We start from the raw sequence: 25707 nt of genomic DNA on the forward strand, positions 1-25707 counted from the left end.
TAGGTGAATGTGGCAGGAAGGGTACTTAAGGCAGAGGGAACAATGCATTGCCAGGGCAAGTGTGGCTACAGTGTGGGATACATGTGGTGTGAGGCAGAAAGTTAGACTCCAAAGCTCTATTAGTTAAGGAGAGTGACATGTCAAGATTTATATTCTAGAAAGATGACTAGGGTGTGGATTGAAAGGGGGAATCTGGCCATAGGAAGTTTATTTTTTCTATTTCAGAGGTCCAGGTGACAGATGTGAGGGTCTGAACTGAAGCAGAGGGGAAGGAAGGAGACCACGGAGAGAGAACAGAATTGGTAGTCTTTTACTGTTAGCTAAGGGGATCAAAGGATACAGAGATGGGTCAGAATGATTTTTAGGCTCCTGAGTGGGGCAACTTAGGAGTTAGGATCAGGGAAGATACCGTGACCTGACTTTCACTGCCTCCCTTGTTCTGGGATGAAACCTGGGTTTGTTTTTTTTTTTTTTTTTAAAGCTCTCCTGATGATTCTGATATGCAGCCATGTCTTAAATTTTATAGTTCAGGAAGTTCACAAAAAACACAAAAAAACTTTGATAGCAGGCTGACTGAATTATACCTCTGTGGGTAGATTTCCTCATCAAATCACAGTGCATACATAAATAAATAGGGAAAGCTTAACATTAACACATTGACTGCCACACTAGGAAAAAAAATGTTTTCCTTGGGGCCATGGTGTTTTATTACAAAAATAGAATAAAAACTTTGAAAACAAAATGATCCTTTCTAATTTAATTAAAAATTTGTTATTTTTTATTGTTTTCTGTGTGTGAGTTATATGCAACTTGAAAAATACTTCATGTGGCTCCCAAGGCCAAAAGACTTGTCAGTTACGTATGCTTCATGAGGCCTCAGGCTCAAAACTAGGCTGAGTTAAATACAACTCACATGGCAGTTAATGTGTTAATTGTGGAGCCACTGCTATACAGAAAGCACTATGCTAGGCAGTGGGGGATATGAATGTCTACTGTTAACATAGTTAAAAAAACCAACAAACAAAAAACATAAGTGAAACTCCTCCTCTCTGGGTACAGCGGAGTGTAGTCATGATAACCAAACTTAAAAGAGTTTAGGTTTGTGGGCTACAATGCCATGTAATTATTAAGGGTGTCTCAGGAGTTAGGATTCTGCCAGGGTCAGTACATTCACTGAAACAATTTATGTACCACAGATTGCTGATAAAAATGGAAATTTAGAATCAGCAGAGTTTGATCTTTCTCAAGGGATATTCCATCAAGCCATTGCTAGCTGATATAGTCTCTTTTTAGGGTGAGTTTTCAAAACGTTCCCAGGTCCACCTGCAAAGATTCTGTTGTAGGTTTGAGGGCTTGAGGAATGCTTGGGAATCCATGTTTAATGAGTCTTCCAGTTAATTCTCATGATCAGGCAAGTCTGTTTTACCTAGAATTGTTCTGAAGTTTTAGTTAATGGCAAATCCTGGCACTGGAATGCAGCCCAGTGGTCATGCCCGTGCCTACTGGGCTCCTGCAGTTGTTTTTTGGAGTGAGGGTGTGAACCGTTCTGCTCAGTAGTTTTCGTACTTGGGAGACCAGCTTTCTCTGAGCTCAACATATGCTTTAGTGACTCAGCAATTGAAATTAGGCCATTTGGATATTTTCCCTCTCTTTTAGTGTGGATAGATGGAATAAGCTTGGCTACTAAAATAAGTACCATTCCTGTAGGTAACTAGTGGATGAGGGAAATTGATCATTGGTAGAATTCCAGTTAATAAAACAGAAAGAATGGTAAAATTTATATATCACCATTTTATAATCCATGATGGAATAATGGATCTAGGCAACCATCATTGGCTGCTAAAATCATTAAGTGAAAACTGAGGGGCACTTTATGCTAAATGAAACAGACTGATAGTACCTGAACACACTGACCAGCCTGATCACCAAGAGGGAGACTTCATGTGCATCTTGATGTGATGCAGTAGGAAAAAGTGCATCCTTTTTTATTATTCTTGCAAAAAAATCAATCCAAAATCTGAGTAAGCCTCTAGTCCACCTATTTATTGGAATTACATATAGTGAATAGAGGAATATATTGAACCACATCTCAGGTATTCAAATCCAGAATATGGGAAATTGTACAACCTTGCTACTCAAAGTGTGGTTTGCAAAGCAGTAGCTTCAATATCTCCTGAGAGCTTGATAGAAATGCAAATTTTCAGGCCCCACTGAAGGACAACTGAATCAGAATCTGCATTTTAACAACATTCCTAGGTAATTCACTGTACCGTAAAATTTGGGAAGCATCCTACAGGACAGTAACCTAGTTTCTTCAACAAATAGAAAAAAAGGGAGGAGAACTACTACAGTTTAAAAGAGGTTTAAAGGACATGTCACTCAAATGTAATTTGTGGATTTTTTTGTATATTAACTTGAACAAACTCACTGTAAAAACACTTATGTGATAACTGAGGAAATTTGAACACTGGATATTAAGATGATAGTAAAGAACTGTTAAAATTTTCGATGTAATGTTATTGTGATTTTTTTTTTAAAGCCCTTAACTCTTGGTGAAGATACATGCTGAGTTAAAATAACCTGAAGCATGGGAGTGGGGGAGTATAGATAAAGTAGGATTGGTCATATATTGATAATTGTTGAAGCTGAGTGGTGGGTACATGGGGGTTTAGTATATTGTTCTTTCTACTTTTGTAGGTATAAGTATAGAAAAGTAAGTGGTAGGTTTCAGTCTGAAACTGTCAGTTCTTGGCACGCTTATGGCCGAAGAATCACCAGACATGCTAAAGTTAGGCAAGCACAAAAATGAGGTTTATTGAGGAAAGATAGGATTATAGGACAAGAGCAAGATGTAGGTTTACAAGTATGGTACAAACACCATGGGTGACGACTGGACCCATTGTCGCAGCAGGGCAGGCAAAAGGAAGGACAAAAAGAAAGAGCTTGGCTATGGTCTGCATCCTATATTATAGTGTCCGGATAGGGACCTCCCTTGTGGTTCAGAGGTCACCATGGAACCACTTTGATTAGACAGTTGGGAGTCACATGACCTGAGCCTTAACTACACATATGGGTTCTAGGTCACTTGCCAGACTTTATGGTACCCATGCTGCTTGGCCTGTGGGCTAGAGAGCCCTCTGCATTCTTTTGCAGCTGGCACGCCAAGTACTGACTGACAGATTCATAGGGTATTCCCTCCTCCCCCAGGTATGGAGAATCAGGGCTGGGCAGGACCAAGACGGGGGCGACAGCACCCACTTTCATCCCTAGGAGACCTGGAATCCCTCATTGTCTACCTACATATAACAAAAAAAAGGCATAGAGTTGTAGTTTAAAATGGCAGCATTAAAGATAATAAAATCAACTTTTAATGTTCAAGCAGTTATGAAGGAAAATTTTCAAATATGGAGGCATGTAAGGATGAATTTACAAAATGTATAACGTAAAATCATATCTGAAAATATTCTCAGTTTCATAGCTGTTACATCAAATCAAATGCCATCCTACTTGAGTAATTCACAGAAAAGAGCAAACAATATTCCATCACAGAGAAATGTTGAATATATGATTTGATTCTGTGTGTGTAACTGGAGCCTTAAATGTAGAAGGCCATTAAAATTGCCAGTCATTTGACCTCCACGAGTGGCACTGCTCTTCCATGCAAACGAGTTAGAGCTTAGACTGTCACATCCTGAGTGCGACATAGATTTATAGCAGTTACAGTCATCTCACCTTTGAGGTAAATTTGTTTAAATCACTGAGGATAATTTGTATAATTTCAAACTCCAAAGATGGGATTTATGAAGCCCCTGATTCTCCATGTGTATTTTAACCCAACTACTACTTTGTAGCTAAGACTTCCACCAGAGCAGTTCTCCCAATACTCTCAACACTTGCTGCCTGTTAGAATCACCTGGGAAGTTTTTAACAGGACCCTTGCCCAATCCTCTCCCCAAGAGATCTCAATTTGACAATTTGTTTGATTCAGTTCAGTGATTCACAAACTTTAGCATGCATCAGAATTACCTGGAGGGCTTCTTAACACATTCATTAACTTCCACACTAGAAAAAAAAATTTTTTCCCTGGGGCCATGGTGTTTTACTAAAACAAAACGATCCTTCCTAATTTGTTATTTTTTATTGTTTCCTGTGCCGTGAGTTATAGGCAATGCAATCCACATTTTTAGAATTAAATTGTCAATTGTAACAATAAGAACATCAACAAGTAAGATTTTCATAAACCTACAAAAGGATTTTGCTTCACTCGGCGCCGGGACTCGAAACTAGCCTGAATTAAATACAACTTACATGGCAGCCAATGTGTTAAAACACAAATCGCTGGGCCTACTCCCACAGTTTATGTTTCTTTAGGTCTGTGGTGGAGCCCAACAATTTGCATTCTACCACGTTCTAGGTGATGCTGCTGCAGACAATGCTCTTTTCTCCTTGCTTCTTCCCTCTCTTCCTTCCTTCCTTCCTCCCTCCCTTCCTTCCTCCCTTCCTCCCTCCCTCCCTTCCTCCCTCCCTTCCTTCCTCCTTCCTCCTTTCCTCCCTTCCTTCCTCCTTCCTCCTTCCCTCCCTTCCTCCCTTCCCTGTCGCCCATGCTGGAGTGCAGTGGCACTGTCATAGCTCACTGCAGCCTTGAATTCCTGGGTTAAAGTGATCCTCCTCCCTCAGCCTCTCAAGTAGCTAAGACTGAAGACAGGCATTGCCTGGCTAATTTTTTTCATATTTTTTTAAAGCAGTAGTGTCGCCTCTATATGTTGCCCAGGCTAGTCTCGAACTCCTGGCCTCAAATGATCCTCCCATCTCAGTCTCCTGAGTCTGCAGATAGCACTCTTTGAGAACCACACTTTGAGAACCATTATAGTTTTTTAAGCTACCCAAGTGATTCTAATGGCAGCCAGAGGTGAGAACTGCTTGCTTTGTAGTTTTGACCCTGTGATAAAGTGAGCTGGGATTCTTCAGGTTTTTTTATTTTGGTACCGTATATATTAAGATTGCACAGTCAAAAAAATACAAAGAAGTAGCCCTTGTTCTTAGGAGGTGTTCCTTCACCATTAATGTGGCAAAATCGAGAAGAGTAACATTAGTGACCTTTTTATCCTGGCAAGAAACCCTGGTGAAGAGCAGAGCAGCGGTGTGAAGTCCTATGGCTGTGTAATTCTGAAAGGAGGGCAAGTGACGGGATTGAGAAATGAGACTGAGCTGAGGGCCTGAAGTCAAAAGCATTCCTCTGACTGCTGCAGTGGTCCAGAGGCTGTATCATTGCTCTGTCGGGCTCACAGGGTTGAATGAGGCCTCAGTACTACCAGCTGGAAAAAAGATGTAAAGAAGGTGCATTATAATCATCACCGCAGTTGAACGCAGAGTTCTATTGAAAGAATCCTAGTGTAGGGATCCCTGTTAAAACACTGCCAGCTCAGCTCTCATATTATAGTGTCATCATGTTTCAGACCATTCAGATGTTCAGTATAAGACTTGGGTATGTGATGCTGTCCACAAAGTTGGAGGACAGGTGTACCTTACCTTTAATTTAACTATTTCAGTTGCTTTTCAATGAAATTTTTTTTTTTTTTTTGCTTGGCCACAGACCTCTTCCATCTTACTGATCCCATTCCCATTTCTAAGAGGAGGACATTGGGCTAGATGGCAAGGATCCTTTCTAACACTCACATTCTAGGATAAATAATTTAAAGTTTTACAGTATATATGACTAATAGTTTTCAATTTGAGATGAAAAAGCAAGATGTTCTTTCCCCATCAGTCAGCCTTTTCTTGTCCACACACTTTACGTGCATCTGAGATCCTGTTGCCAAACCACAGAGAGGTAGAGAGAATTGCATCAGTTGGCTGTGCAGCGGCCAGGGCAGCATCTCAAAGGAGACCCAGGGTCAGCCCTCCACCCGGCACCTGGGTGAAGGCGTACAGGTCTCCCTCATCCCCCCTGTCAAATGAGCTGGATGTGAGGGCTTCAGCAAATAGTTGTCACATGTTTATTTCTTTACGTGTTTTGCTTTCCAGAAGTATTTTAAATCAGCGATGCTACTTAAGGGGTGGAGTTTTATATTTTGCTTGAAAATGTTGGTTTCTTTTTTTATATGATTCAATAAATCTTAGTCATTAATTCCGTCGTTCAGCATTTGCCCGCTCTTCTCGTGTAACTAGTTCCGATGGCTGGGAATAAAGGAAGAGGACGTGCTGCTTATACCTTCAATATTGAGGCCGTTGGATTTAGCAGAGGAGATAAATTACCTGATGTCGTATTGAAACCACCCCCACTGTTTCCCGTAAGTACACTGACATCTGAATTCTCGCAGTGTGGTTTTTCATGTTTCGGAGAAAATTAAAAGTCTACGTAGGACTTGAATATGTAATATCATTATGATATCCTCAAGTATAGGAAGTAAAAGAGTGTGTTTCACTTACCTTTCATTTAAATATTGCCACTGTTCTTCCCTGAAATTTTCCTGATTTTTAGACTGCTTTCTTAAAATACAGAAAACAAAAGTTTGTATGCCCTTCCATGAATATACTCAGTACTGTGTGAACCAAGAAAGAATTCGTTTTCAATTCTTGCGTCTTCTATTTCTGTTATTGATGTATTCCAACATCAAAATTACATTTTCAAAAGTCAAGTTAGGTTTTACAATGGTTCTGAGTTCCCACTCCACCATCCTTCACTTAATGATTTTTTCTCGTTTTGTAGCTATAGAACTTAATTTTGCTCCTTAGTATACCGCTTGGCCTTTCTTCCCTCTGAACTTTATTTTGCTTATTGCCTTATTTTATCAACATCATTTTGAATTTTGATACTGTTTCTCAAAATATTATAAGCGTTTGTACTACATTTAGTGTTATTTTAAATTTAGTGAGTATACTGCAAGTGTAATTGACATGATGTTTAATGTTTTTGTTTTTTATTTAGCTTAAAATGTAAGCTTACATTTCCAGATGTAAATGTGCTACAGTATAAAAAATGAAAAATCGTGAATAACCAGATACCTTTCCCTTCAGGAATCCTTTCCCCATTTCAAAAGGAAAAGTCCTTTGTTGAAGGATTTATGTCAGCAGAGGGCCCTGGACAAATGTATCTGGGCATATAGCATCTCACTCAGGAGTCTCTGCCTTTTGCTCTTGATATTTCACCTTTGTGATATTTGGTATAGCCTAAAAACAAAGACATATCTCAGGTATAAGCATACTGTTACTTTACAGTGATTTCTTTTAAAACACCTCTATGTGTGAGACGATTACTTCTAACTGCTGGAAATGTTAGTACATAATGTTTTTTTAATACTTGGAATAAAATTAAAATTCCTTACTCTTGGCTCAGAGGGTCTGTCTGATCTGGCCTTTCTGTTGTCTCTCTGACCCTTCTCCTTCCACTGTCCTTCTCATTCCCCAGCTATGCTGGCCTCCTTGTTCCCTCAGACCTTTGCTCCTACTGGTTCCCAGCTGGAACCGTCTGTTCTCCGTCTGCGTGAATGGCTTCCTGATTTTATCCAGACCTCTGTTTAAATGTGACTTCTTCAAAAGGCCACGCGCGCCTGCCCTGTGTAGCTCAGCCAACTCCATCCTCCGTGCACTGTCAGTCACTCTTCCTCTATCTGCCTTCATTTTCTTCACATCACTAATAACTACCTGAAATTATATATCACCTCATTGTTTACGTATTTGCTGTGTGTTTGTCCCCTAGAATGTAAGTTCCATGCAGGCAGGGACTTTGACTATTTCATCATGGGTATCTCCTGTTACCTAACCATGTCTGGGTTGTAGTAGGTACTTAATAAATCAATAAATTGTTGTGGCATGAACAGTTATATTCTGAGTCGAATTTTAAAATGTACCTTATCCTCTGAAACCAGTAATATCTTTACCATGTGCCCTGGAGACCCACTTTTGAATAATATACTGTTTATATGTATACATATACATATACACGTATATGTATACATGCATATGTATAATTTTTAAAAATTGAAATGTAGCTTCAAGTTCTTGCTTTGCCATTTACTCATATAGTATTACAAATCGTTTACTTCTCAATTTATTCACTGTAAAAGGAGAAATATTGGTAGTACTTTAAATGAGATAGTGGATGTTGAATATTGAATACATCCTGGTCATAGTAGTCACTTGCTAAATCATAGCTGCTGCTATTTTTTTTTTATGCTACTGCTCCTACCAATAACACCAACACTAGTTGAGGTTAATAGGAAATTAAAGCAGTTGCTCTCATGTGCATGCCTTGATTTTTAAAAATACCTTAAAAGTAAGACCATATGGAATTACATTAGTCAACAGACTATATGGCAAAATGATAATTAGTGTAATTTTTAGGGCCAATAGGAAAATTATGCATATCTTCTACCTCTAAAATAAGAGCAAAGCAGGAAATGGGCTAAAATTTACAGATTACAGAAGCTCAACAGCTTTTAAGTTGACTGTAAAATTTCATGCCTGTAAAACATAGTATTTCAATAAAATGACATTTTCTAGAATGCAGATGAAAGGGACATTAAAATATTTAATTTATTTAAAAGAATCTTTGTCTCTGATTTAAACAGGATACAGATTATAAGCCAGTACCACTGAAAACAGGAGAAGGTGAAGATTACATGCTTGCCTTGAAACAGGAGTTGAGAGAAACCATGAAAAGAATGCCTTATTTTCTTGAAACTCCTGAAGAAAAACAAGGTGTGTATTGGACCCTTTGATTATGTGGTTTAATTTATTCAGATGTTTAAGCATAAGTACGTGATCATTGAATGCTGATTGATTTTATCCAATCAGAATTTATCAACTATCTTAAAAAACATATTTATGTTGATTTAATAGAAAAAATACTTTAAACTTTGTGATATTTTATTTTTAAAACTGGCTTTCATAATAGAAGTTTTATATGTTCAATGAAAATTATTAAAAACAGGAATATTTTTAAAAAGTAAAAATCACTCATGCTGTATCTAAAGAATGACTAATATTTTATTGTATATTCTAGATTTTTTCTCCTTTGTGTGTATTCTCTTTACAAAATTGAATTCATATTATTTTGTGTCTTCATTTTTTTCTCTATGGCATATTAGCATTTTCACATATCATTATGCTTGGAAAATACAAGTTTTAATAATTCTGGTGTTTCATTGTATGGATATAACATTATTGATTGTAACTAATTCCCTGCTATTAGACTGAAGATTATTTCCAATTTTTTGCTCATACATATAATGCTATGATTACTATCATTATACATACATCTTTATATATGTCTCTAATTGTTTAATATTTAGGTTAAAATTTTTTAAAACCTTAACTTTTTTGATTTACCACATATGTATTTGATATGATATGAAATATATATATTCATTGGTGATATATATAAATATAATATATATATTGAGGAGAAATTATAGTTGGAGAAGGCTTGATAGTCTCAGACTGGAAGTGGGAAGTGGTTTTATAGGAAGAGAAACTATTCCTAAGTAGCTGTTTAGAGCAGAACTATATTGATTTTCAGTTTCTGCCCTTGAGTGTTGAAATTAAAGAGATCAATATCATCTTTGAGTTCTCAAAACACATCATTAAAACATGAGAAATTCATATAGTATCATCTCATTCCATTAGTACTAAAAATGCATTCCACTTTTCTCTAAAAGACTTAGAATTGGCAGAGTCAAAAAAGGAAGTCTTATATCATGATCTTACATGTTATGATTATAAGAAGCATTTTATACAAGTTCATTTAATTTTACAAACATAGATGCTTGAAGTTATATAATGGTTTGATGAGAGATATTTCATCTCAAAAATACTGAATTTTAAAATTGTCATTATGTTGCATGCTTTCATCTGAGTTCAAAAACGAAATTAAAGCTGTCATTTTAAAGATTTTTAAAAAGATCAAATGAACTAATAAATACTCTCAGGAGAAAAAAATAATAGTGCAGGATATACTTTAGTCCTTTTAAAATTGGTCTTTTTTTCTAGATTATGGGACAGATTTACTTATCTGAATGGGCTGTTATTAAAGCACATGTCTAATTTAAAAGTGTATCAAGTCATTAAAGCATTTATGTGAGTCTTTATGTGAGACAGTGACATTAAGAACATAATTTTGTTGTTGATCTGTGGGAGTAGTTGGCTTGTACTTGGATTAAGGGGGTACTTTATCTTTGATAACTATGCAATAAAGTATTTACAAATATAAGGGATCTTTTGCTTTTGTTTCTTTCAGGAGAAAACTCTTGCGTAGAATTCTCTAAATGATACAAATAAATTTTCCTTGACATCTTCATTTTTACCTCTCTTTCCTGAGGCAGTGTATTAAAAAAAAAACTAATGTTGAAAATACAGGTTTTTAATAAAATATATACATTTATATGTGTGTATATAGGTTTTTTTTTTTTTTTTTTTTTTTTTTTTTGAGACAGAGTCTCACTCTGTTGCCCAGGCTAGAGTGAGTGCCGTGGCGTCAGCCTAGCTCACAGCAACCTCAGACTCCTGAGCTCAAGGGATCCTCTTGTCTCAGCCTCCCGAGTAGCTGGGACTACAGGCATGCACCACCATGCCCGGCTAATTTTTTCTATATATATTTTTAGCTGTCCATATAATTTCTTTCTATTTTTAGTAGAGATGGGGTCTCGCTCTTGCTCAGGCTGGTCTCGAACTCCTGAGCTCAAACGATCTGCCCACCTCGGCCTCCCAGAGTGCTAGGATTACAGGCGTGAGCCACCGCGCCCGGCCTGTATATAGGTTTATATGATGTGTATGTATATGTATATGTACACATATATATTTATATAATATACATGCAATGAATAAAAACCAGTTGTTCAGACTGAACAGAAATACCCCCAAATCAGAGGGAATCATATTCCAAATAGAGGTGTTGTATGACTGCACCTTCACCAGCCTTCTCCTATCACTTGTCACCTGTGTGCTTTAGGAAAGAGATTTGTGGAGTACTGTGAAGAACTAATTCACTAGATACTAGGACAAAGAATTAGGGTGGGAGATGTCAAGACTTCCTGATAGTCAAGTGGGTGGTGGCTCAGGGCATCAAGATCTGTCATGGAATAAACATATTTCATGTTGTGATGTCTTCAAAGTTTGTTTGTAATATTTTCAGGTAGAATTATAGACATTATGAGTCTTTCCTTTGTAATGACTTTATTATTTTATAACGAAGGAAAAACACCTGTGAATGTTATTTTAATGAATTTTAGCCACAGGAGAATACAGAGACCATGTAGAGAACATAGAGTTTCCAGCGCAGATTCCTGAACCACAGGATCCTCCGAGGTAGACACTTGATGGTGAGAGTGGTGACGGTTCTCTAAGCCATTTTTGGAACTTCAAAAGCTTAATGGAAATTATACATTTACCTGCGATTTGGCCACAAGGTCTGTTATTGAATAAATGGAATTTGGCTTATTAATTCTCTCTGTAGAACATCAGAGTCCATGAGACCCAGTTTTAATTTTAATTTTTGAGTTGCTTTTTGAGCAGTTCTTACTATTTGTACCTCCCTGCCCTGGAATGCCAGTGGCTTCCTGATCTGGCTCTGGGCTTTTGTGAATATTCTCACAGGTGAGTCAGGTTGTTGGGTTCTGAGAACCATGATCAGGGTTTACATCTTTGCTCACCCCCAGCCCATCACACCCAGCTGCTTCTTGCCACCTTCGTAAGCATGTCATTCTCACTGAACTTTTCAGGATGTGCTCAGGAACACATGATGTACAAATGTAGGAAACTACCTGTGTGTGAAATAAAAGATATTTCAGTTATCTTAAAGGAATAGCTTCAGTTCAGGTTTCTTCCTGATTTTCCTAACGAATTCTTTATTCTTTTTTTCTTCTAGATATTGAAAGGTATAGTAAAAGATATATGAAGGTCTACAAAGAAGAATGGATACCAGGTAATTACAAAAAGACAATATTAAAATACTTTTTAAAGGTTGTCACCCTATCCCATATTTTTTTTAAGGATAAGTTTTCTATTATATTTTCAATGTAGGAAAACCAAGTCTGGTTCTTCTCTTGTAATTAATTAGTAATGTAAATCTTTGGGAAACAAAGATGAAAAGATTTTTACACTGTAACAAGGAAGAGTTGAAGTGTTTCTGTGGAAGTTCTTAAAATACATTTTTTATAGAAATAGGACTTGCTGAACCCTTTTAAGCTTTCCAGTTTTGTTAGCTACCGTCACGATTTTAATTGCTAGTACCAAAAAGCACGTGCTTCTTTGCTCCTGAGTGATTTTAGAGCTTCTGAGAAAAAAGTAAAAAATCTAATTTTAAGGATATTTTAAAAGTCAGGCTCATGGATCTTCCTTCCTTTCAAACAGACATGGACTATTTTTAGTTGTTAAGATGCCTTTTTAACAGAACCATACATAAGAGAGTTTTGTTTTCAACATTTTACCTTGGATATAGACAAGGTGGAAGGGGCTATAGAGATCTCATCCAGCTTATTCATTTTATAAGTAAAAACAGTAGTCATATTAGAACCCAGGTCTCCTCATTCTTTGATTCACTTTCCTTCTATGTTTTTGTCTTTGATGTTTTACAGAAACTGCCCTTATGTAAAAGCATAAATGACAGTAACAGCATTCTCCTTTCACAGGTTGTACTACTCTGTGTTTTCATTGTTGATCATTGATAAGTTTGGGAACACCTGGGAACACTCTTGGTTTTCTCATTTTTTCCACTTCATTAATCTCCCAATGATTCTCTTTACATACTCTCTCATAATCTTCCATAATCTTCAATGAGTAATATCTAAAAACTAAAATATATTCAAAATAAAATTTATTAGTTCAGGTAAAATAACTGGAGATTTAAATGTTTTGTATAAATGCACTGAAATTTCTTTATTGAGCAGGCAGTATTTTTTAATCTAATTTCATGTTGCTTCAATTTTCTGCTTAACTGCTTAAAAATTAGAAGAAAGTGAAAAGTTAGAGGAATTCTTTAGGTAATACAGGCAAAATCATTTATTAGAGGGAATTGATTTCTCCACACTATTTTTATTTTTAATTTTAAAGTTTTCTGCCCTAATATTTTTTTAGAAATGTTTGTTTCATTTTGCATAGGTTGGGATTGAGGTCCCATACTTTAACTTTTGAAAAAAAATTCTTTATTACAAAAGAAATACATACCAACTACAGATTAAAAAATACAAAGTAGTCAAATAAATAAATAATTAAGAAAAACAGCTATAATCCTAACACCCATGAAGAATTACAGTAAGATTTTGTTCCCAGCAAATTTTATAGCACTATTTCAAAGCTATTTTAATGAACTAATTTTCTTTATAAGAGAAAATATATCACTGTTATATTTTATTTTGTTATATTTCAGGATGAATGTATACAGTCAGATACTAAGAAATTTTATTGTCTTTGCCTGGACAACTGTCTTTGTGCTCTTTAAATAGTTATATCCAGTGCCACTGATTCCCAGAGGAAACTGCAATTTTTATATTTTTCCTTTATACACATAGATTGGAGAAGACTTCCAAGAGAGTTGATGCCAAGGAAAAAATGCAAAAAAGGTACATTAACTAATGTAATAGTAATTCAGGTAGGAAAATGTTATTGCTAACATGTAAGTTATGCTCACTGTTCTGAATCCTTTTTCTTAAAATATTTTGGCATTTTGATTATTTTGCTAAAGCTTGGGGGTTTCTTGTTGTTGATTTTTTGGGTTTTTTGTTTAGTTGTTGTCCTTTCTTTAATTACAGAATTGCGGATGTGCTAGGAAAGACTTTTCAATTATGTAGATCTTTTTCTTTGCATATCTGCAAATTTTTTATGATTATACTTGCCACATTCTAAGTTTTTAATTAAAACATTTTAAAATTGGGAAACTGGTAAAATAGAGCATTATATTGTATAGAAAAATAGCAAAGTGAATGTTTACATTTTGTTTTTTTTTTTAGTAATCCCATTCAGTAAATAGTTGAGTGTCTACTATTGCCAGACACCATGCTGACAGGAATAAAACAGCAAAGTGGGAATAATCCTGGCTCTCAGGGAGCTTGCAGCCACATGCAGTATAAACATTAAGCAAAACCACAACTGTCCTTATTGGGAAGTCTAAAGGGGGTCTTTGAGGACTCGAATTGGAGTTGAGATTGGAGGTTTACTAAGAATTTATTAAAATGAGGTGGGATGAGGAAAATTAGAGAAAGACCAGGTTTGTCGGGGAAAATCATGAGTCCAGTTTAAAGATATTGAGGATTCCTTTGAGATTTACAAATAAAAATGTTGAATATGTTGTTGGATACTGGGAAAGGACCTCAAAATGGAGATGGTAGTCATCAGCAGAGATGTGATCGCTGAAATCGTGAGAAAGGGTGAGGCTGTCCAGGGTGGAATTAGAGAATTAGTAGAAAGGAGGGCCCCAGCCTGAGCTTGGAGGAGCGCCAGTATTTAATGGGCTGGTGCAGGAGATTGAATCAGCGAAGAAAGGAAGTAGTAAGAGAGAGGGAGGAGGAGAACCAGGAGAGTGGAGTCACAGAAGCAGGAGTGTTCAGAAGGGAAGAGTATTTGGGAAGGCGGTCAACAGTGCTGTGGAGGGTCAAGTAAGATGGAGATTGGAAAATGTTAACTAATTTTTGACATGTTGATAACTGGTGACCTCAGTGAGAGCTTTTAAAAAGATTTGCGGAAGTAGAATCCAGATTGAAATGGGTTAAACAGTAAATGGAAGCTTAGGAAATGGAGACGGCTAGCATAGATAAGTCTTTAGAGAATTTTGCTGTGAAGGATGAAGAGAGAAAAGGGGAAGTATCCAGAGAGGTTGAGAACAATGGGGTTAGCAAGAAAAAACTCCCACTCTCCCTTTTAACAGCTTTATTGAGGTATAATTGATACACAGTAAAATGCACATATTTGAAGTACATATACAATTTAAGTTTGTATGTATATATTTAATGTGGAAGTATTTTCATTTTATTTTAAAGTTATTGTATATAGTAATATTTAGCTTGAATATAGAATATTTTGAGATATGACAGTTTATCTCTTTTGTATCCTTGGTTTGTATTGGGCAGATACATTATTTTCATAATGAAATGCATGTACATGAATGATATTGGTCATATCCTAGGAGATCACAGATCTGTAGCTGACTTTAAAGCTAAAAAGAACGTATTCATTTTACAAGAATTATGTTTTCAAATATATCCCATGTACCACTCATCCACACATTAATCATTAGTAAAAGCTTCCAGTGTGTCAGGATTGCCATTTGTTAGAAACAAAACAACAACAGAACTTTCTTTTTCCATTCTGCCCTAATATTTTTTATTGTATATTGTGTAATTTTTGTGTTTTGTTTCTCATAAGCTTGTTCTCTCTCTTTTAAGATGGGCTCCATTGATTTACATGAAAGTAAACAATACCAAGAGTCAAAGGTTGGAAACTGGTTGTTTCTTGAAGAACCAGCTTGTAGGCAGGTGTTGAAAGAAACAAACAAAAATTCAAATATATGCAAATATTTGGCTAAAGATGAAAAAAAGTACATCTTAAAATTTTAAAGTTAAAACAACTCTCATCAGTTTTGATAATTTGGCACTTCTGCCCTAATTATACATATAAGGATAGACAATATATAAAACCAGAATGATAAGTAGCAAAGAATGCTGAGTGGACCTGAGTCTTCACCTGACCTTTTTAGCTAAAAATTTAGTAATTTTTAATAAGTTTATTACCTGACCATATTCTATAGTATCCATTTAACAGACTTATGTGTTATGAAATTAAGTAACTTGATAAAAAGTCCATAGAGAAAAAAATTTCATGACGTGAGTAAAATACGTTCTTCACTACTGTTTTTCGCATCAATATTACAATATTTATTGAGATCTTGTTCACATATGATGCTTTATTTTATGTGCTACAGTTCACATTAAACAGTCTTTGCCCTCGGGGAGGTCAGAGAAAGTTACCATCATTAATTCTAATGGTTACTTTTGTTTGAGCAAAACCTCACTAATCTGTGTGTTTGGAAGCTACAAGCTCAGTGACTCTCCAAGGGGCAATGTGGTATAACACGGTAAATTGTAATTCCATCAGTTCTGGGTCATCCACCACAATCTAAACATTTCTTCTTCCGTAGGTTAAATGTTAATCTTTAACAAAATTACATCTTTCTGAGCCGTATCTTCCTCTTACCAAGTAATTTCTAGGTATTTAGTTTGATTTGAGAAAAGAACTGTAATACTTTCTGATCACAAGGGGACAATTTTGTAGCATATCATAATGCTTTGGTAACTCACTGGCAGAAGCCATATGTGAAATAAGACCTGCAGTTTCTGTAGACCCTGCAGTTTCAGAAGAGCCTCAAAATGCAGTATTTTTGATATGAGTTAAAAAAAATTATATATCCCAAAGCTATTTAAAACATTGTATGTCATTTATATGCTTTGAGTTTTCAGATTCATATGATGGGTGTGTTTAGGTTAACTGTTTTAATCATTTCAAAGACAGTTCTGTGTTGCACTGAATATGACTTCTGTCTCATCTCTTTCACCATTGGCAAGTGCATGTTTCTCCTGCACTTTTTTTTTTTTTATTTTCCAAAGCTGGTAAAATTGCTTTACTTAAAGTGAAGTACACTCACCAATGACTAGAAAATGAATGCAGATAGATCTGTGGGAACCTTTCCCTGCACTCTAGCGCTTCTACCTAAGGTAACATTTTAGCAATTTTGGCCCTAATATTAATCGCCAGTACAAATTTTCAATACTGGTAAAAATATATCTGGTTGCAGTCTCACAAAATATCCTAGTAAGTGATTGTCATTTGTTCCTCATTGGGAAATTGGTGACGTGTAATGATTTGTTTTGTTTATTCTTTAGAAAATTAATTTGCTCTAGAAATTATGTGACGGCCTACTCTGACATACCACTATGCTAGACAGCGTATGAAAAAGACAAGGAAATATAACACATAGTTGCTCTTACAGAAAAATGTGTTAACTGGTAGTTTTAATTCAGCAGGCCCAAAATCCAAACAGGCAAAAGATACAGGCAAAGGCACTCCACTCACTAACACTGCAGATGTGTTGAAAAAAATCGAGGTAAGGTTTTCAATTCTTACTACAAAAGTGAACTGACAAAATGTAAAAGGTCATACCTCCTTTTGCCTTCTTATTTCAACCTCTCAGCCTTCTCTTATTCTTTAAGAACATGTGGGTTTGGCAGAAGAGCCTAGCACAGAAGGTAACTGGGAAGGGTTGAACTTTGCTAGCTGGGAGAGGTGGAGGTTCTGTCCTGTCCTTCTTTCCCACTCACCTGGCAATTTGCCTCACCTTCTGTCACCTGCTTGCTTTTCCACTGTATCCCGTTCCTCTCGTATTTGAATTATGGGAAGGAAACATGAAAAACTCTTTTACATAACTCTTTTAAAAACCTCTCCTCTTTCCTTCTGTTGGTGTATATATTATAATATGTATTTATTTAATGCTTTCCCCCCACTGTGTCTTATGTTACATATAGAAGACTCTATTGAAGGAAAATTGTGTCATATGGAACTCATTTTTGTATCTTTCCTCATTTAAATATTCCAAAAATAAGAAGATACAAAATTCAGAAGGTTTAAACACTGAAAATTCATCCTCCTGTTCCTGTCTCCAGCCATCTAGTTTCCTTCCTGTAGATGACCAATGTTACCAGTTTCTTATACATCTTTTCAGAAATATTTCATGCATAGAAAATACAGATTTGGGTTTTTTCTTTTTTAATGACAAAAGTTAGCATGTTACACTCTTCCATGTTTTCGTTTTGTCACTTAACAAAATATCTTGGAGATGGTTGCGTATCAGTGTGAATAGAGTTACCTCATTCTTTTTTTGGCTGCACTATAAGAATGAACTGCAATTTATTTAATTAGTGCCCTACCAATGGACATTATGTTTCATCTAGTGTTTCACTATTATAAATGATGCCGCAATAAATTCATGTTAATTATGTCATTTTACATGTGTAGGGTAGATTTCTAGAAGTATTTGTTGGGTCAGTTATTATGTGTACTGTTATGTTATGGATAACTGTTGCTACATTGCTCTCTATGAAGGTAATACCAATTTACTCTCACTATCAATGCGCATATCATCTTGCATTGATGATGATGATGATGATGATGATGGTCATGATAGCAGCCAACACTTATTGTGAATTTATTCTCTGCCAAGCTTTTTGTTGAGGTGTTTACATCCATTATGTCTTTAAGAGTTCATAACAACAAAGAGAGGTGGGGATTATTCCTTACTTATAGATGAGGAAGTCAAGGCTTTAAAACTTATATTAATACTTGCCTGGCCAAGTTGGCACAGCTACTTTATGGCAGAAACTCATATTTTTGTTATTTTATTTTTTGGCTGGTACTTGAGCTGAAGATAACATACCTGAAAATAAAGGCCAGAGAATCGATGAAGGAATAGTGGTAACTGTCAGGTTTAACTGCGCTGGAATGCAGGACTAGCCAACTTGTATGGGTTGAACACAGGTTCTGGCTGTTCTTAAAGCTTCCTGGAGAAAAGTTGCTAAGATGACATGTGCTGTCAGGAAGATTGACCTGGACCTCTGGGTGTGGTTTCTCCTCAGAACAAGTTGTGTTTCCTTATTCCCTACATTTAAACACCTTTTTAAGGTTACACACTATTAGAACTGGAATTTTTAAATCTAGAATTCCCAAGGAGTTTGCAGTTTTAATAGAGCAAAAGTTGTTTCCAGATAACTCTATTATCATTCATTTCTTCAGCAAAACCAGTTACAATTTTTATTGTAATAGAACATCTGTGGATGGAGAGGGAGTGACATATGGTCAAATCTCATGCTTAATGTGTCAATAATCAGCAGTAAACTAATATTTGAGCTTGTTATTTCTGCATGACATACAGGAGGCTCTACATGGTGACTGTATAATATTTAAACTAGAAGAACTGTTCTCTGTACATAAATGAACTGTTTCCAAAGTGTTTTTATATCATTTATTTTATTCTTAAAACAAATCTGTAAAGTAGTAAAGTTAAATAAATTTCATCTCACAGAAGAGAAAATGGAGACTACTAAGTAGAAGAGCAGAAACTAGTAGCTTTTAACAAAAGGAATGAGATAATGAGACAGTGTTTGTGGCCCTGAGATCATTTTTTATAAGAACATTGCATAAATCTGCTGTTCCTCCACCTATTTAAGTAGTTTATGAGTTTGATTTAGGTCTATGTGATAGAAATAAAGATGGGGTTATTTATTTAAAGATATTTGAGGTGGCGGTAACAGAAATGTAGACTTCCTAGTCCCTGTGTATCACTGAATGAATTCCGTATTTAAAAAATATTTTTACTTAACTGGTTTAAATAATTCTGTTGTCAATTATGAAAGAATAGTTAATAGTGTGATTTTTCAGATATAACTCTCGTGCACAGAGTTAAAAACATACAGTACCACAATTCCCTTTCAACTATACAAATTTATGGGTTGCAGGTCTTTTCATTGTCTGATTATAATAGAAAGGAAAAAATACCACATATTAACATTAACATAACATCATAGAAGTATGTGTCTGTATAATTATAGATACTTCAAAAGATCTATAAACACTATTTGTTTACTTGCAGTTTTCCAAAGAGATTGCCAGTTGGAAAAATTGCACACATTATATTGTATTAATAACTCATATAAGGCAACATATAGGTCAGTATCAATATAAATTAGCTCACGACCATGTTCTGCCTCAGTGGGTTAAGCAGACAGGAAATGTGGAGTTTGAATTTTGATGAGAAATTGAGTTTATCTGATGTAGTCTCTCTATTGCCTTTGATTTCCTTAAATTCAAATTTGAATGTAATTAAAAGGATTTTTAAAGATAAATATTTAAGAACTAATAAAGGATTAGCTAAGTTATAGCCACCACAGATACAAAATGTTTTCTCTCCATATGTAATCTACAAAGCAAATATAATAGAGTATTTGCAGATTCATGAATTAGTGTTCTGATTACTGTTTAGGAATAATCACATCTTAGCTAAAGTAATCGTATGCCTTAATGATGAGTATCAACATGTAAGATTATTACTGTACCCACCTCCTAGAAAACTTTTGAAATTCTCTCATTTATGAACATTGAACATAGTGCAATTTAATGAACAGATAATGACAGTAATGAAAGTAGATCACTTTTTATCAAACGAAAAAAATTGTTAATAGTCATAATAGAAATACAAAGATGTAGTTATACACTATGAGATGGTGTCATAATGATTTTAACACGGTGGATAAATGGACTCATCATGGAACCAAAGTTTTTCTAACTCTGCATTTCTCCTTTGCCTCCTCTTTCAGAGTTTCTAATAGTGTTGATTGTGATTTGAATTTTAATTTCTTTCTTTCTACCCAACCTGCCAGACATATTAAGAAGCAAAAATTTCTGGTAATGGAAAGTAAATAATGAGTAAGAAAAGAGATAAAGACATGGATATTCTGCAACTAGGATAATTTATCCCAGGATAACTTGATATTATTAGTTTTAAATGATCTTACTTATAAACTAAAACATAGACATCTTGAAATGTTACCATTACATTCTTTTTTCTCCTTTTATGTTAGAAGGAAAACAAAATATTATTCTGAAAGTTCTCTGTAAACTAAATCACCTCAAACATTTTAGAAGGAGGTAGGAGAGAAATTATAAAAATAAAACATTGTGCATTAGAGCTGATAACCCCAGTATTATTTGAGACCCAGTTATTAAGTAACACAATCAAAGAAAATAGTAGTGTAATGATATAACACAGTGAATTCCTACTTTCTGTGGTTGACTCATAGTTCCTAGGGGGTGGCCTGGAGGTGGTGGTAAGGGGGGATTAGAGTAAGGTGCTAGGTAACTGGATTCTTTTAAGGCTGGGCAGGAAGGTTAAAGGCCAGTGGCTTCCATATAAATTAATGAAGTTTACTTATACCAGGAATTGGAAAAGCGAGGTGATGGTGAAAAATCAGATGAGGAAAATGAAGAGAAAGAAGGAAGCAAAGAGAAAAGTAAAGAAGGCGATGACGATGACGACGATGATGCTGCAGAGCAGGAGGACTATGATGAAGAAGAGCAAGAGGAGGTAATGGTCCATTGGGGGAGGGTAACAAAGTTATTAAGCCTAAGGATTATCTAATAAGGAGTCAGATATATAGTATATAATTAAAATTACCAAACTAAAACCAAGTTGATGGGAACCAGAAGTATATTATTACCACTGGCATCAATTCCTTGGTATCAAGAGAATTATTACAGCATTGAAGTTATAATGTTGCCATGTTAAATATAGGAGATAAAAGTAACTTGATAGGCAACTTTGTATGTAGAAGTCTACAACTTATTAATGCAATTAAGATTTATCAACATAAAAGTTTAGGTCCACAATTAAGACGATGGAGGGCTTGGTCATATAGATCTGGAGAGGAATCCTTGCAATGCCATCCTGTTCCCAATTCCAGAGTGCATGTGGACACTATCAGAGAACACTGATAACTTAACCTCAGGTATCTGGCTGAGTCAGGACTGTTTTGGATTTGGGATTTCCAACTTTTAAAAACACGGTGCATTTCAAAATAAGCTGGAATCAACCAAGATATTTTTGAGCAGGGTAACTTTGTTGGTCACAGCCCCTTTGGGACTTTGTAGACACCTAACACAGTGACCCTAGGCTGACAGTTTCTTCTCTGTTCTGGTGACTTTTGCCTTCACTCCATTCCAGCTTCTTATACTGCACTCTGAATCTTTGCTTCTCCTGAAACTGCTTCAGCTAGGAAATTTTTGTTATGTTCTTTAATTATTTTGTACTAAATGTTGTATTCTTTTGAAATTTACATTGATATAAAGGGAGAGATATTGATTTTTTATCTGTTTCCAAATGGCTAGCCACATGCCAACTTCATTTGTTAAATAATTTGCTTTCCTTATAATTTGAAATTTTTCCTTTATCAGCTATTAGATTCCCATATCTACTTAGATATATCTCTGGACTGTGTTCCATTGATTTATTTCTGAACCAACACTAAGCTGTTCCAATTAATAGAAGCTTCTGATTATTCGTATTTGTAGGGCATGTCTTCTCTGCTACCCTTCTTTTTCAGAATTTTCCTGAGTATTTTCTGTTTATTCTTCCAGACAAATTTTAAGTCTAAACATTTAAAATTAAATGTATCACATTTGTCTCCAACTTTCTTTTCAGACCATTCTCTTTTTTATTCCCATTGCTTTCTGACATGATTGAGACTGTCAGTACTTCTGATCCTCTATTTCCGTTTTATTGGGTCCCTGTCTTATTTTCCTTTTCTAAGGAACCTCGACCCTTGCACACCCTTCATGCTCATTCTTGCCATTATTCTTGTCCTCCCAGGACACACTCTAGACCAAAGAAACGTTTGATGGGTTCCACTGTCTGCCTCTTTTTCCCTTCAAACCTGCCTATCTGAACATTTCTGAGGAATCACCGAAATTGATGCCACTAAAAAAGCACTAGCCCCATTTTGCTGGCTGACATGTTTTCTGTTTCTCTTGTTAAGTTAGTTTTCTACAGCAATTATTTTAGATCGTCTTCTTTCTTCTTAATCCCCTTTCTTTACTACCTTTTCTTCATTTTAGCAGATGATAGCACCTTCATACAGAAAATGAAGCCATCACAAGGAAACCCCCTTAATTTCATGTCCTCTGCCTTCAAACTCACTGTCCTCTCTGCTTTTATTTTTTATCAGTGGAAGGAATCTCCTTCATCATATTTGAATATACTTGGAGGAGATGTTCACGTCTAAAACCCAATGGCATATGCTTGATTTAAAATACTAGAGTATCCCTTCTTTATTCATTTCCACTTTTATATACAGATTGGCTTGCTTATATTTCCACACAAGTGTCCTTGCCAAGGTCTCACTTATAAGGTGGCCTCATTTGAACTCTCAACCATGCCACCTCTCCCAAGCCCCTGGCTTCAGCCAGGTTTCTAGACATTGCTGGAATTCCTAGCACCATGGAAGCCAGGCCAACTTTCTGGAGCTGAGAAGGGTCTTATCTGGATGCAGAAACTTACAGTATTTAGGGAAGACAGAGTAATGAAATACTATCTGAATAACGTACATTACCTTTCTTGCATTATTTGTATGTATTTGTTTATAAAATCTCACCATCTAGATATTAAAAAAAGAAAACACTGAGGAAAATAATAAGGATGATATTCAGGAGACTTTCTTTTTAGAATAGTCTTTATTTTTTACTGTAGACAGTAGAGATGTGAGGATTAATTTCTTATTATGGCAGATCTCAATCATGTACAAAAATGTAGTGACTAGTAAAATAAAGACTCATGGACTTACCACCTAGCTTTAACAATGATCAATTCATAGCCAATCTTTCAACCACTGATTCATCCACCCAATTCCTGCATGACCCCCCACCTCTACCCTCCATCTGCAAATCCTAGGCAAATCCTAGGCATCATATCATTTCATCCATGGAGTCAAAAATAAGGACTCTTTAACAACATCACAGTATCATTATTATACCTCATGCAATGAAATAAAATTCCTTAATATCATCAACTATCAAGCCAGTGTTAAAATTTTCATGATTGTCTCAAATAAGTTTATTTTTTCCAATCAGAATCCAAATACAATCCATATACTGCAACTGGTTAATAACTCTTAAACTTAATTTATATCCAGAAGGGGGTTTTTGAATTCTTGGTAGAAAGCACAGATATCTTCTGAGGCATTCACATGGCTGAAAGTCTTAGCCATGAGAAAAAGAAACTGAGTGAGAGTCCCCAGAAAGGATGTATTAATAATACGGGCATTCTCTAGATTTGGTTTGGTATCATGAAGTCTTTTTTTTGATAGAATGCAAAAGTCCCTCTGCTTATACTCGATTATGCTTTGTGACTGAAAGCCTCAGTTCTGGTGTGGTTTAATGAATGTTAATGTAAATACTTTGTTACTTGAGTATCCCCTGCATTTGGTAGAATAAGTGTTAAATGGTTTAGTGAAGTATACTCTGTATCATCCCACTAAGGTGTAATGTGGTAGTAGATGTATCTTCCTACCAAGACGGAATGGGCAGCCCTTCATGTTCTGTTAGCTAGTTGGTGCCTGAGAATAATAGGAGGTGGTGGTCTTGAGGAAGAAAGTGGCATAGGTAGACATGAGTGAAAACTATTGTGTTTTTTAAGCAGGTCAAAAAGCAGAGACTTTTCTTTTAAGCCTGGTATATTTGCTTTTAATCATTCATTTTAATGTTTATGGAGAAATACATCATTTTGTTTAGGCAAATGACTACATTAACTCATACTTTGAAGACGGAGATGATTTTGGCGCAGACAGTGATGACAACATGGATGAAGCAACCTATTAGGCATGAAATTTCTCAAAAAATATTTCTATGATGCAACTTATGAGCATTTGGACAGACTTATTTTCTATTTTATTTCTGATAGGGAATGAGTATTTTATGTTTGTTCCTATTTTGTTGGACAAATATTTGTTACCAAAACATTCAGAACCACTTTGAGTTTACATACTAGTTACCTTACAAATTAGTCTCTGACACTCTGACATTCCTTCTAAATACCTCTGCTATCCCTCTTAGGTACTTTAGTGGTTGTTGTTTTTTTTTTTGTACTATTTGGATTTGAATGTGCCTAAAGAATTTTTGCATCTCAGTCTATACATTCACACTTGAAGAAATCATTCTTCTTTAACTGCTGATCTTTTGTAAAACTATTACTAGTCATAGTCATGGATTTCTGTAATCTGAAGGTAGATTTAATACAGCACATGGAGCACTTTAAAAGCAAAAAAAAACTTGAAAATGATTTTATTTTTTACTTTTACGTGGTATGTTCTATACTACTACATTATGACTACATAAACCTACTTGAGCTCTTATAAGTACAAATTTGTGAAATTAGAGGTTCTGTGATCAAAAACATACAAGCAAAAAGGCCTCTCTGAGCTATATAAATTTCACAGCTCACATCTCAGCCAGTACAAAAAAACATTCATGTGGGATGAATATAAATACTTGAATTTGGGGCTAACTTAGTACCATATAATATATGAGTTAATCATCCCACTGTAGTAAGTTTGAGTTCTTCAGATAGTTGGGCTTATGAAAAATTAGGCTGAGACATCTTATTTTTGTACTTCACATAAGTGTGGAATAAGTGGAATAGGTTCTGGTCATGTAAATATCGCTGCAGAACACATGTGTGTGAACTCTGTGAGGTGTAGCAGCCTCTTTCAGAGTACTCAGAAGCTGTACAATTGATTTATATAATCATGTAGAATGAACTCAGGTCATTTTGAAATTAAGAGAAATCTTTTTTGTTTAACTTAAAAGCTAGCTCCCCTGCCTTTTTATATTTTGGGGGAAAAATACCTAAAAACCTCAGCCTACAGACTCTCACAAATGCCAAAGATTTTCAAGGAAATTCATATTATATATTTCAAAAATTATTTGTTAATATTACCCACCAGAAGAAATAAAGAAATTTTATTTTTCCCCTTTGGGAAGATTTCGCTCATGACCCTCTAACCTGGGAATCAGAGTCCTAGACTCTATTTCTACTTGTACTATTAAACTCAGCCTTGAAACTGAACTTGATTAAGTTTCTGTGCCTTAGTTTCTCCACTTGTAAACAATTGCCTATAAAAATTG

General features: G+C 35.5%; 1 protein-coding gene across 2 annotated transcripts; it reads left to right on the forward strand.

Moving 5' to 3' along the window:
* Positions 1 to 6173: 6173 nt before the first annotated feature.
* Positions 6174 to 24402, forward strand: POLR3G (RNA polymerase III subunit G). 2 transcript variants are annotated; one of them, XM_069492688.1, is made up of 7 exons: positions 6174 to 6290; positions 8571 to 8700; positions 11864 to 11920; positions 13506 to 13556; positions 17007 to 17089; positions 20972 to 21118; positions 24316 to 24402. In XM_069492688.1, the coding sequence occupies exons 1-7, from the start codon at positions 6174 to 6176 to the stop codon at positions 24400 to 24402; spliced, it is 672 nt and encodes a 223-aa protein (XP_069348789.1). The 2 variants fall into 2 exon arrangements, with proteins under 2 accessions (XP_069348789.1, XP_069348790.1); XM_069492689.1 differs by having other exon boundaries at positions 17010 to 17089.
* Positions 24403 to 25707: the final 1305 nt, after the last annotated feature.

The sequence above is a fragment of the Eulemur rufifrons genome, chromosome 17, assembly GCF_041146395.1.
Source record: "Eulemur rufifrons isolate Redbay chromosome 17, OSU_ERuf_1, whole genome shotgun sequence".
In the NCBI taxonomy this organism is placed as follows: Eukaryota; Metazoa; Chordata; class Mammalia; order Primates; family Lemuridae; genus Eulemur; species Eulemur rufifrons.

What these genes read in the sequence shown, in the direction of transcription:
- POLR3G (XM_069492688.1), top strand. Translation starts at nt 6,174, where the DNA reads ATGGCTGGGAATAAAGGAAGAGGACGTGCTGCTTATACCTTCAATATT. An exon ending in AACCACCCCCACTGTTTCCC is followed by an intron (nt 6,291 to 8,570) that starts GTAAGTACACTG and finishes TGATTTAAACAG; the next exon opens with GATACAGATTATAAGCCAGT. An exon ending in ATGTGTTGAAAAAAATCGAG is followed by an intron (nt 17,090 to 20,971) that starts GTAAGGTTTTCA and finishes TACTTATACCAG; the next exon opens with GAATTGGAAAAGCGAGGTGA.